Here is a 13,772-nt window from a genome sequence, read left to right as displayed (position 1 = left end):
ACACACACACATATGTTTGAATGTAATGTATTGAACAGGCTGAAGCAGTAACAGTGTTTACCTCTGAGGAAGTGGAATGGGGACCAGTATTAGAATTCCCATTAGTTAAAGTTAAAGCATTAACTTTTCAGTGATGTTTCAATTTTTCACAAGGAGAAGAGGTTTATGTATTATTTCTGTAGTTTAAAAACTGATTTCTAACAACTTCTTAAGGAGAAAAATGGTAACTTCACAGTGCAAAAACCTAGCAAACACCACTAGCTTAACCACATATTAAGCTTAACATCCCCAGTAATACATCAGGTTGATAGCATCTGGCCCAGATATGATGTAATAAGAAGGGCACTTCACCTCTGGTGTGTCCTTCCTCTAAACCTATAACCCCAGTTATAACCATGAGAAAAACATCAGACAAATTCAAGTTAGGGAATGTTCTACAGGTTGCCTGGCCAGTACTCCCAAAGACTGTCAAGGAAAGCCTGAGAAGCTGGCCCAGACCTGAGGCGCCTGGGAAACATGACAATCAAAGTCACTGTGGTACCCTGGAGCACAAAGAAAAACCAGTGAATTCCAAATATAGTCCAGTTTAGATATCAGTAATGTACCAATGCTGGTTCCTTTGTTGTGACAAAGTAATATAAGATGTTAATAATAGGAGAAACCTGACAGGGGATTCCTGGGAATTCTTTGTACTATCTTTGTAACTTTTCTGTAAATCTAAAACTACTCTGAAATAAAACATTTATTTTCTAAAAAAAAACCTCCCTAAAGAAAGGCTACCAGTGAATAGTATTCACTGAAAACTGATCAGAAACTGTCCTGAAGTCGTGCTATATTCTTTCCAAGCTGTCAAAACAGGCAATCCTATGAGGTTTGCTTTCCTTCATGCAGAAGGCCCTTAAGAAAGTTATTTTTCATGGGGTATGGATTGTCCCTTGCCAACTTCAGAATCAGAATGCTGACCAGCGTATAGATGCTAAAATTCATACTTGACTGCTACATGCTTGCAAAATAGTCACAGAGCTTTAAAATTCATACCTACATCCTGTGACTCCTCCCATCGGCCACCTTTAACTTCATCCTAATCTCCTCTGACTGGTATTCAACATTCAGAATGGCATTCAGATACTGTATAAAGTGCCTCTTGACCAGAGCAGAAATACGTAAGGAGGTCACAAAGTAACGCCCACAGGAAAATGCGAGGGAAAGTAGAAAACCATTGATGGTTGCCTCACGATTTTCTTTCTCAAACGCCGTGCTATTTTCTGTTCCCCACTTGGAAAGCTCTTCTCTAGCATGGCTGACTCCTTCTCATTCATCAAATGTCAGCTCAGATGCCCCCAACTCTGAAAGAGCTTGGTCCATCTATCAGAGGGTGCTCCTCTCGACCCCACTGCCCCCTCTTCCTGTGGTTTTCCTCCTGGCACCCACAAGTTAGAGATGTAGATTAACTCTTTTGTCCACCTGTTTATTGCCTGTTTTGTTCCCTAAGCAGCACAGTTCCTGGCACAAAGGCAGCATCCATGTAATAATCACTGAATGAATGAACGAATGAACAGGAAACTTGCATGACACTAATATGTAGGGTAGGTTGTGTGTGCTGTATGTCTCCCCTCAGGCTCCACCTCTGAAATCCATAGGTATTCTCAGTCTCCTTAGGGTCTGTTTACCATAAATCAACTTGAAAATAGGTGCTCACATTTTTCTCCTTTTGGTCATTTCCAAGAACAACATTTACAAGTCAGTAAATAGCCAGAGGAAATGGTTGTCTTTTCCTTTCTTTTCTTTTCTTTTTCCCTCCAATTTAACACTGGGCAACTGCATTCAAAACAGACTTTGGTGAAAGCAGAGGCTGCATATCATCATACCCTGACTTTCTACCTCATGTGCAAATGGAGGGAAGCAGTAACAGAGAACGGCAGGAAATGTTAGTTCTCTCCACGGTGTAGCTGGGCTCCTTCTTCACATTGTGGCTCTTAGTGTTTTCTGCCTTTCAACAGAAAACTGAGCCATCATCTCCTGCTCTTGCCCTGCACTTTCTGCTTTTCCCTGGTAGCCTCCTTTGTCCCCTAAGTCCCCATGGGCACTGCTACAATTCTGGTCTGCTGGTCCAGCCAGACCCTAGATCATCACTTCTCCGTGACTTCAAACACAAAGCTCTTCACCTCTGACTCCTTCTTCCATTGCCTCCTACCCCTCCCTTACTCATATTCACCTCTTTTCACCCTCATCTAGGCCCCCCCCCAGGAATTTAATTGCCCTTATTCTCTCAGTCAAGGAGGAAAACAGACTTGTGGTGGCCCTCAAATGTTAAACCCAGAATCTCAGGTAAAGAGGGTTATATCAGGATCAAGAGCCAGACTGTCCAGGATCTTAGGAGAAGAGGTCTTATTTAGGGATAAGGGCTGACTCTGTCTTTGACCTCCCTTCTTTCCTACTCCCTACCTCCTTCCCCTTAAGCTTGGTTCAAGAAGCGAAAGAACTGGATGTTTTTAAATGTCCCCTTGTGAAATACAAATCAAAACCACAATGAGATACCACCTCACACCAGTCAGAATGGCTAAAATCAACAAGTCAGGAAACGACAGATGTTGGCAAGGATGTGGAGAAAGGAGAACCCTCTTACACTGTTGGCGGGAATGCAAGCTAGTGCAGCCATTCTGGAAAAGTGTGGAGGTTCCTCAAAATGTTGAAGATAGAACTACCCTATGACCAAGCAATCACACTACTGGGTATTTACCCCAAAGATACAAATGTAGTGATCCGAAGAAGCACCTGCACCTCAATGTTTATAAGAGCAATGTCCACAATAGCCAAACTATGGAAAGAACCCAGATGTCTATCAACAGCTGAATGGATAAAGAAGATGTGGTATATATATACAATGGAATATTACACAGCCATCAAAAAATGAAATCTTGGGCGCCTGGGTGGCTTAGTCATTAAGCGTCTGCCTTCGGCTCAGGTCATGATCCCAGGGTCCTGGGATCGAGTCCCACATCGGGCTCCCTGCTCGGCGGGAAGCCTGCTTCTCGTTCTCCCACTCCCCCTGCTTGTGTTCCTGCTCTCGCTATCTCTCTCTCTGTCATATAAATAAATAAAATCTTTAAAAAAAAATGAAATCTTGCCATTTGCAATGACATGGATAGAACTAGAGGGTATTATGCTAAGTGAAATAAGTCAATCAGAGAAAGATAATTATGAGAGGAAAGAATATTTCCTTTTATAGTTTTACTTTATTCTTTGAAGATGGTTTCCTTTATTAATTCATGAACTTCTTTTTTTTTTTTAAAGATTTTATTTTTTATTTATTTATTTGAGAGAGAGAGAGAATGAGAGAGAACACATGAGAGGGGATAGGGTCAGAGGGCAAAGCAGACTCCCTGCCGAGCAGGGAGCCCGATGCGGGACTCGATCCAGGGACTCCAGGATCATGACCTGAGCCAAAGGCAGTCGCTTAACCAACTGAGCCACCCAGGCGCCCTAATTCATGAACTTCTTAAACAACAAAATCATTTGGTGCCAAGTCTAGTGAAGAAGACAAATGTTTAAGAGGGAGACCAACCGTAAGAGACTCTTAATCACAGGAAACAAACTGAGGGTTGCTGGGGGGAGGGGGGATGGAGGGATGGGGTAACTGGGTGATGGGCATTAAGGAGGACATGTGATGTAATGAGCACTGAGTATTATATAAGACTGATGAATCACTGACCTGTACCTCTGAAACCAAGAATACATTATATGTTAATTAATTGAATTTAAATTAAAAAATGTTTCAAAAAAATCCCCTTATTAGTATAAGGTCTTCCTGGTGACATATATCTCATTGTGAAATGGCAATGGATAGGAAAAATGTGGCCATTTTCTCAACTCTGGCAGGATGCTAGCTGAGGAGTGTCACTGGTAGTTGCATGCCTGTCAGGGAATTCAGGGAGATCCATGCCATGATATGCTGTCTCTGTTTCTGATCGGTTTGGCCAACTCATTTTTTATTAGATTCTCCAGATCCTTATCTAAACAGGTTGAAAAGTTATAGAAGTTTTGGGGTGTGTGTGTGTGTGTTTGTGTGTGTGTACACATGCATGTACTTATGTGTTTGCTTCCAGCCAATCTGTAACTCATTTAGGTTTCACTTTCTCCCATACCCAGCCTGGGATGATGGACCATGGCAGTGCTTCCTCTCTAGCATTCTACTAAACTTCTTCATACCTTCGACTTTATGTATAATTTCTACAATTATCTTTAGGGGTGAAAATAATAGGATTATTATGCAGATTGGGCTCACTAAAAGTCATGCTCTCTTACTTCAACTGGGCCCTCTAGCTACGCGGTCATCCTTATATTCTTTTCTCATCGGTGGCCCTATGGCATTCCCCACAGTGATCCACCTCCTCACATGTCACTTCCATCTTGCATCTCACTAATGCAGGCATCTTCTCCCTCTCTTCTCTCTCTCTGAGACAGCCAGGGCCATGTACAAGTGAGCACATCTTATCCTTTTGTACCTGACAATTCTTATTCACCTAAAGGGAAGTGATGCCACTCTCCCTTTCTCAAAATTACTCCTTCAACTGGTTTCTTCATCCCATCCCCTCCTCTTTGGCCAGGGTCATCTGTTTCTCAAATTTACCCTTTCATATCTTCTATCTCTTCTTCTCCACTGCTTATTCCTCCCAGACCATAAACATATTGAGTCTTTCCATCTTAAATAAGCAAAGGAAATAAAACTCTTCCCTTAGAGCAACAAACAAACAATAGCAGATTATTCAAAAATGTGATAGCACCATTGTAAAGACAAATATCCAATAGGTTTGTGTAGAAATTGCCTTTCATTGCCAAACTTCAGGCCTATCTTATGTAGCAGCTATCTAGCTGGCTTCCCTGCCTCCAATCTCTCCCTCTTCCAATCCACCTTGCTGCCATATCAATCTTCCTAAAAAATACAACTTTGTATATATCACTTCCCTTATAGGATAAAGCACAAATTCCTTTGTCTGAAATTTATGGACATTCATAACTTTCTCTCTCCTCCCCCTTAAAAAAACTTCTCTTCCCCATATTTCCACATGAATCTTTTACTCCACCAAACTGGCCTTAAACACTCCACACAGTGTCTCCTCTGCATTGTTTTTTGTTTTTTGTTTTTTGTTTTTTAAAGATTTTATTTATTTATTTGAGAGAGAGAATGAGAGACAGAGAGCACGAGAGGGGAGAGGGTCAGAGGGAGAAGCAGACCCCCCGCTGAGCAGGGAGCCCGATGTGGGACTCGATCCCGGGACTCCAGGATCATGACCTGAGCCGAAGGCAGTCGCTTAACCAACTGAGCCACCCAGGCGCCCGTCCTCTGCATTGTTGTTCATGCTTCCCTCCTACATAATGTGCTTCCGTCTCCACCACCACTTCCCTGAGCCCCACGATTCCTTCAAACCCAGTTCAATTTCCTCCTCCTTCAAAAAGCCTTTCCCAAAAGAACGAACCCTGGGGGGACCACTTTGCCTCTAAACACTCACAATATTTAACAATTGTCCAGCTTATTGGTGTTTAGCACTAGAGTGTGCAGCTTTGCATTGGTATGTAGCGGTTAAGTATATGTCCCAGCAGCAATATCTTATATTATACCTCTTTATATCCCTCTTTTTAATTAGCATTTAATCTTTTTTATAACAAAAACAAACCTGGCTGGGTAATGAAGCCTTTATGGGGAGGGTCTCTGAAAAACTACCAAAGTAAATGTCTAAGGTCTACACACAGATAGTGAGTTGACCAGAAAGGCATGTTGGTTATTTCTTCCTGTTATACCTGGTAGAGGTTGATGTTGCTATAAATATTCTCCCAGATGTGGTCATAATTGCACTGATGCAAATCCTGGGAAGCCACGAAAGTTGGATGAGATGGAGCCAGCATGACTGTCTTTGCAGCATGGTCTTGGAGCACTTGCTTTACTCGCTCAGGCCTGGAAATCTCAAGTAGAACAAGAAGAAAAGGAATGGTTCAGTAAAGGGTTATTCCCTTCTTCTCAGCAAGAATTTAGTCATATATACACAAATAAGAAATAAGCCCCAGGTGGGGCTTTATTCAGTTAAAAAATAAAATCAGACTCAAACATCACGATTCCCTTTGGTATGTCCATCCATTCAACATTTTAAGTATTTATTTATTTATTATTTTTAATTTTATTATGTTATGTTAGTCACCATACAATACAGCATTAGTTTTTGATGTAGTGATCCACAATCCATTGTTTTCATATAACACCCAGTGCTCCATGCAGTATGTGCCTTCCTTAATACCCATCACGGGGCTAACCAATCCCCCCCCCCCCCAAAACCCTGCTTGTTTCTCAGGTCCATGGTCTCTCATGGTTCATCTCTCCCTCCAATTCCCCCCACCCATTTTTCCCTTCCTTCTCTTAATGTCCTCCATGTTATTCCTTATGTTCCACAAATAAGTGAAACCATATGATAATTGACTTTCTCTGCTTGACTTATTTCACTTAGCATAATCTCCTCCAGTCCCATCCATGTTGATGTAAAAGTTGGGTATTCATCTTTTCTGATGGCTGAGTAATATTCCATTGTATATGTGGATCACATTTTCTTTATCCATTCATCTGTTGAAGGACATCTCGGCTCTTTCCACAGTTTGGCTATTGCGGACATTGCTGCTATGAACATTGGGGTGCATATGGCCCTTCTTTTCACTACATCTGTGTCTTTGGGGTAAATACCCAGTAGTGCAATTGCTGGGTCAGAGGGTAGCTCTATTTTTAAATTTTTGAGGAACCTCCACACTGTTTTCCAAAGTGGCTGTACCAACGTGCATTCCCACCAACAGTGTAAGAGGGTTCCCCTTTCTCCACAACCTCTCCAACATTTGTTGTTTCTTTCCCTGTCCATTTTGGCCATTCTAACTGGTGTAAGGTGGTATCTCAGTGTGGTTTTGATTTGGATTTCCCTGATGGCTAATGATGATGAACATTTTTCCATGTGTCTGTTAGCCATTTGTATGTCTTCTTCAGAGAAGTGTCTGTTCATCTCTTCTGCCCACTTTTTGACTTGATTATTTGTTTTTTGGGTGTTGAGTTTGAGAAGTTCTTTATAGATTTTGGATACCAGCCCTTTATCTGTAGTGTCATTTGCAAATATCTTCTCCCATTCTGTGGGTTGCCTCTTTGTTTTGTTGACTGTTTCCACTGCTGTGCAGAAGCTTTTTATCTTGATGAAGTCCCAAAAGTTCATTTTTGCTTTTGTTTCACTAGCTTTTGGAGATGTATCTTGAAAGAAGTTGCTGTGGCCGATGTCAAAGAGGTTACTGCCTATGTTCTCCTCTAGGATTTGCATGGATTCCTGTCTCACATTGAGGTCTTTCATCCACTTTGAGTTTATCTTTGTGAATGATGTTAGAGAATGGTCGCGTTTCATTCTTCTGCATGTGGCTGTCCAATTTTCCCAGCACCATTTATTGAAGAGACTGTCTTTTTTCCACTGCATGTTTTTTCCTGCTTTGTCAAAGATTATTTGACCATAGAGTTGAGGGTCCATATCTGGGTTCTCTATTCTGTTCCATTGGTCTGTATGTCTGTTTTTGTGCCAGTACCATGCTGTCTTGGTGATCACTGCTTTGTAATATAGCTTGAAATTGGGCAACGTGATGCCCCCAGCTTTGTTTTTCTTTTTCAACATCTCCTTGGCGATTCGGGGTCTTTTCTGATTCCATACAAATTTAAGGATTGTTTGTTCCAGCACTTTGAAAAATGTCATTGGAATTTTGATTGGGATGGCATTGAAGGTATAGATTGCTCTGGGTAGCATAGACATTTTAACAATGTTTATTCTTCTGATCCATGAGCATGGAATATTTTTCCATCTTTTTGTGTCTTCTTCAATTTCTTTCATGAGTGTTTTGTAGTTCCTAGAGTATAGATCCTTTATCTCTTTGGTTAGGTTTATTCTGAGGTATCTTATGGTTTTTGGTGCTATTGTAAATGGAATCGTTTCTTTAATTTCTCTTTCAACAGTTGCGTTGTTAGTGTATAAGAAAGCAACTGATTTCTGTGCATTGATTTTGTATCCTGCCACATTACTGAATTGCTGGATGAGTTCTAGTAATTTGGGGGTGGAGTCTTTTGGGTTTTCCACATAAAGTATCATGTCGTCTGCAAAAAGAGAGAGTTTGACTTCTTCTTTGCCAATTTGAATACCTTTTATTTCTTTTTGTTGTCTGATTGCTGTTGCTAGGACTTCTAGTACTATGTTGAACAACAGTGGTGAGAGTGGGCACCCTTGACGTGTTCCTGTTCTTCAGGGAAAGGCTCTCAGCTTTTCCCCATTGAGGATGATATTCGCTGTGGGTTTTTCATAGATGGATTTTATGAGCTTGAGGAATGTTCCCTCTATCCCTATACTCTGGAGAGTTTTAATCAGGAAAGGATGTTGTATTTTGTCAAATGCTTTTTCTGCATCAATTGAGAGGACCATATGGTTCTTCTCCCTCCTCTTATTAATGTGTTCTATCACATTGATGGATTTGTGAATGTTGAACCACCCTTGCATCCCGGGGATAAATCCCACTTGGTCGTGGTGGATGATCCTTTTAATGTATTGTTAGATCCTAGTAGCTAGGATTTTGTTGAGGATTTTGGAATCCATATTCATCAGGGATATCGGTCTGAAATTCTCCTTTATGATGGGGTCTTTGCCTGGTTTGGGGATTAAGGTAATTCTGGCCTCATAGAATGAGTTTGGAAGTTTTCCTTCTGTTTCTATTTTTTGAAACAGTTTCAGTAGAATAGGTATTATTTCTTCTTTGAATGTTTGGTAAAATTCCCCAGGGAATCCATCAGGCCCTGGACTCTTGTTTTTGGGGAGGTTTTTGATCACTGCTTCAATCTCGTTACTGGTTTTGGCCTATTCAGGTTGTCAATTTCTTCCTGTTTCAGTCTTGGCAGCTTATAGGTTTCCAGGAAGACCTTCATTTCATCCAGATTGCTCAGTTTATTGGCATATAGTTGTTGATAATAATTTCTAATAATTGTTTCTATTTCCTTGGTGTTGGTCGTGATCTCTCCCCTTTCATTCATAATTTTATTAACTTGGGTCCTTTCTCTCTTCTTTTGGATACGTCTGGCCAGTGGTTTATCAATCTTATTAATTCTTTCAAAGAACCAACTTCTAGTTTCATTGATCTGATCTACTGTGTTTCTGGTTTCTAATTCATTGATTTCTGCTCTAATTTTAATTATTTCTCTTCTAATGCATGGCTTTGGCATCGTTTGTTGCTTTTTCTCTAGTTCTTTAAGGTGTAGAGTTAGTCGGTGAATTCAGGATTTTTCTGTTTTTTTGAGTGAGGCTTGGATGGCTATGTATTTCCCCCTTAGGACCACCTTTGCAGTATCCCATAAGTTTTGGACCGATGTGTTTTCGTTCTCATTGATTTCCATGAATTGTTTAAGTTCTTCTTTGATTTCTTGGTTGACCCAAACATTCTTGAGCAGAGTGGTCTTTAGCTTCCAAGTGTTTGAATTTCTGCCAAATTTTTTCTTGTGATTGAGTTCCAGTTTTAGAGCATTGTGGTCTGAGAATATGCAGGGAATAATCTCAATCTTTTGGTATCGGTTGAGACCTGATTTGTGACCCAGTATATGGTCTATTCTGGAGAAAGTTCCATGTGTGCTCGAGAAGAATGAGTATTCTGTTGTTTTAGGGTGGAATGTTCTGTAAATATCTATGAGGTCCATCTGGTCCAATGTATCATTCAAAGCTCTTGTTTCCTTGTTGATTTTCTGCTCAGATGATCTGTCCATTGCTGAGAGTGGAGTATTGAGGTCTCCTACAATTAACATATTGTTATCAATATGACTCTTTATTTTGGTTAACAGTTGGCTTATGTAGATGGCTGCTCCCATGTTGGGGGCATAGATATTTACAATTGTTAGATCTTCTTGTTGGATAGACCCTTTAAGAATGATATAGTGTCCTTCTGTGTCTCTTATTACAGACTTTAGTTTAAAATCTAATTTGTCTGATATAAGAATTACTACCCCAGCTTTCTTTTGAGGTCCGCTGGCATGGAAGATGGATCTCCATCCCTTAACTTTCAGTCTGGATGTATCTTTAGGTTCAAAATGAGTCTCTTGTAGATAGCATATGGGTGGGTCCTGTCTTTTTATCCAATCTGCAACCCTGTGCCGTTTTATGGGAGCATTTAGGCCATTCACGTTGAGAGTGCTTATTGAAAGATATGAATTAATTGTCATCATGTTGCCTGTGAAGACGTTGTTTTTATAGATTGTCCCTGTAAATTTCTGTTGTAGATCATTCTTGGGGTCTTTCTCCTTTTATAGAACCCCCCTTAATATTTCTTGCAGGACCGGCTTAGTGGTCACATATTCTTTCAACTTCTGCTGGTCGTGGAAGCTCTGCATCTCTCCATCCATTCTAAATGAAAGCCTTGCCGGATAAAGTATTCTTGGCTGCATGTTCTTCTCATTTAGTACCCTGAATATGTCTTGCCAGGCCTTTCTGGCTTGCCAGGTCTCTGTGGATAGGTCTGACGTTATTCTGATGTTCCTCCCTCTGTACGTAAGGAATCTCTTCCCCCAACTGCCCTTAAGATGGTTTCCTTGGTTCTAAGATTTGCAAGTTTTACTATTACATGCCGGGGTGTTGGCCTGTTTTCCTTGATCTTAGGAGGGGTCCTCTCTGCCTCTAGGACTCGAATGTTTGTTTCATTCCCCAGATTAGGGAAGTTCTCAGCTTTGATTTGCTCAAATACATCTTCTAGCCCTCTCTCTCTCTCCACTCCCTCTGGGATTCCAATGATTCTGACATTCGAACGCCTCATGGTGTCACTTATTTCTCTGATTCTATTTTCATGGATTCTGAGTTGTTTTTCCCTGGCCTCCTCTTTTCCCTTTTTATCTATTATACTGTCTTCCAGATCGCTTATTCTCTCTTCTGTCTCAGTTACCCTAGCTGTTAGATTATCTAGATTGGACTGGATCTCATTGATAGCATTTTTAAGTTCTGCCAATTCACCTTTTATTTCTGCCCTTAGAGACTCTATGTTGCCAGTAATTGATTTCTCCATTCTAGCCATTGTCTTCACAATTGCTAGCCTGAATTCCATCTCCGACATCTTGGTTATATCTGCATCCATTTGTAAATCTGCAGCATAAGTCATAATCTCTGAGTCTTTTCTGTTTTGGGGGCTCCTCCTCCTAGTCATTCTGTTGATGGGTATTTGAGGGAATGTATACAGTCCAAATTATTGACCCGAACCCAAGCAAGATGCACCTGTTTTCTTGGGTCCGTAGGGTTGCTGGCCTCTTGTTTTCCCAGCCTGTCTTCTGGGGGAGGGGCCTGCCGTGCTGTTACTCAGGCAACCCTGTTTGGGCGGAGTTGCCCTGGGCCCCTGTGGCGGGGGATGGGCTCAGTGGGACTCAGTCTTTGGGGCTTTTGTTCTCTGGCGCCTTTCCCTGGCGGCTTTCCGCGTCTCTTCCGGGAGTCAGAGCAGAAGAGACCGTTTCCAACCCTCTGCCTCAGAGCAGAGAGACCTCAGTCTGTTCTTCAGTGAGCTCTCCAGGCCACACTGTCTCCGTTTCTGTCCATGCTGCTATAAACTGCAGCATCCTGGGTTGTGCGCCCCTCTGCAGCACTCCCAGTCCTGCCTCCAGGTCAGGGCACATCTCTGCCCTTTGTGCTTCTAAAACCACCAGCCGCTCCCAGTTCGTGCACACGGGCGCGCACGACTCCGCCACTTGGGGTCCTGTCCCGGGGACTGCAGTTCGCGTGTGCGCGACTCCGCTGCTCAGGGTTTCCACCCCGGAGGTTGCAGTTCACGGCGGGACCCCGGCGCACCAGGTTTCCGTCTCGGAGGCTGCAGTCCGCGTGCGCATGACCGTCGCTCGGGGTTTCTGTCCAGGTGGCTGCGGTTCGCTTGGGCGCGACCCCGCCGGTCTGGTCCTCCACCCCGGGGGCTGCCCTAAAGTCCTTTCCCAATGCTACCGGTCTGCGAGTCTGTGCCCGTCCTCAGCGGGCAAGGCTGTCACTCACCGGCGGTGTAGGATCCCCATGTCCAGGCACCCTCCCGCCTCCGTTTATCCTCCAATATCTGCCTGCAGAATCACGGCTCTCAGCTTCGTATCTCAAAACCAACCACCTGTGATATTCTGTTTGTAGAGATCCAGATCTTCTTACATCTCAGGCTGGTTTCGTGGGTGCTCAGAGTGGTCTGGTAGATATCCAGCTCAATTCCAGGGACCAGTTGAAATAGGGTCCCCTACTCCTCCGCCATCTTCCCCCCCCAACCATTGTAAGTATTTAAATACACATAGCAGCTCATTTAAAATTCTGTGACAACCCTCTAAACACAATAGCAGATTGTACCCCCACAAGTGCGGTGGCACCAATAAAAAGATAAACACCCATCATTTTGGGTACAAACTCTGTTTGCTATTAGGAAGCTGCCAGCAGATGGAGGAAGAGGAAATTAAGTAGTATGAGGAAAGCACAGGATCTGTAAGGACACGGGCCTTGGCTTGTATCTCTGCTGAAATCCTGACTTCACCACACAGAGCAGGACAAGTCAATCTAATAAGAACACTAATGATGTCTCTCCCAGGATTGCTGCAAGAATGCCTGGCATGTAATAGGTACTGAATAAATGTTCCTTCTCTTCTGGAGGTAAAGGATCAAATAATAGTCGCAGAGTTGAATTTCAACAGCAGCGATACATGTATTATGGTATTTCAGTCATTTTAATATCACAAGGAACTTCAAATATCATTTAGTCCAATCCCTACCAAATCCTAATGGCATTTTTTTGCAGAAGTAGAAAAATTCATCCTAAAATTCATATGAAATCTCAAAGGACACCAAATAACCAATGTAATTTTGAAAAAGAAGAACAAAATTGGAGAACTCATATTTTCTGCTTTCAAACCATATTACAAAGCTACAGTAATCAAAATGGCATGGTATTGGAATAAATTGGGCATATAGACCACAGAATAGAATAGAGAGCCTAGAAATAAATGCTCGAGTATATGGTCAAATGATCTTAGACAAGAAAGTTAATACCATTCAACAGAGATGGGACAGTCTCTTCAACAAATGATTCTAGGAAAACAGGATATCCACGTGCAAAATAATGAAGTTAAATCTTTATCATCCACCATATACAATAAATTAACTCATAATGGATTAAAGATCTAAACATAAGACCTAAAACTACAAAACTCTTAGATAAAAACAGGGGAAAATCTTCATAACAATGAATTTGGCAATGATTTCTTGGATATGACACCAAATGCACAGGCAAAAAAAAGCAAAAATAGACAAATGTGACTATATAAAACTTTAAAACTTCTGTACATCAAAGTATACAATTAACAGAGTGAAAAGGCAGCTTATAGAATGAGGGAATATATTTGCAAATTATATATCTGATAAGGGGTTAATACCCAGAATATATAAAGAACTCCTACAGCTCAACAACAACAATAAAAATCAAATAACCCAATTAAAAAATGGTCAAAGGACTTCTATAGACATTTTTCCAAATATGATATACAAATGGCTGATAACCATATGAAAAGATTCTCAAAATCACTAATCATCAGAGAAATGCAAAGCAAAAACAAAATGAGATTATCTCCTCATCCATTAGGATGGCTAATAACAAGAAGGAGGAGGAGGAGGAAGGAAGGAAGGAAAGAAGGAAGGAAGGAAGGAAGGAAGGAAGGAAGGAAGGAAGGAAGGAAGGAAGGAAGG

General features: G+C 41.7%; 1 protein-coding gene across 1 annotated transcript in view; it reads right to left on the bottom strand.

Annotated features, from left to right (window-relative positions):
* Positions 1-13,772, bottom strand: part of LOC118001347 — a 138,817-nt gene that overhangs the window by 113,846 nt on the left and 11,199 nt on the right. The window contains exon 7 of the mRNA XM_034991442.1: positions 5,800-5,961. Coding sequence (XP_034847333.1) covers positions 5,800-5,961 — 162 coding nt within the window. The remainder of the gene's footprint in view (positions 1-5,799; positions 5,962-13,772) is intronic.

Source organism: Mirounga leonina, unplaced genomic scaffold, assembly GCF_011800145.1.
Source record: "Mirounga leonina isolate KUSES-001 unplaced genomic scaffold, KU_Mleo_1.0 Mir_53, whole genome shotgun sequence".
NCBI classification, from domain to species: Eukaryota; Metazoa; Chordata; class Mammalia; order Carnivora; family Phocidae; genus Mirounga; species Mirounga leonina.
Note: the sequence above shows the minus strand (reverse complement) of the source record. Positions and strands in the feature narration are given on the sequence as shown.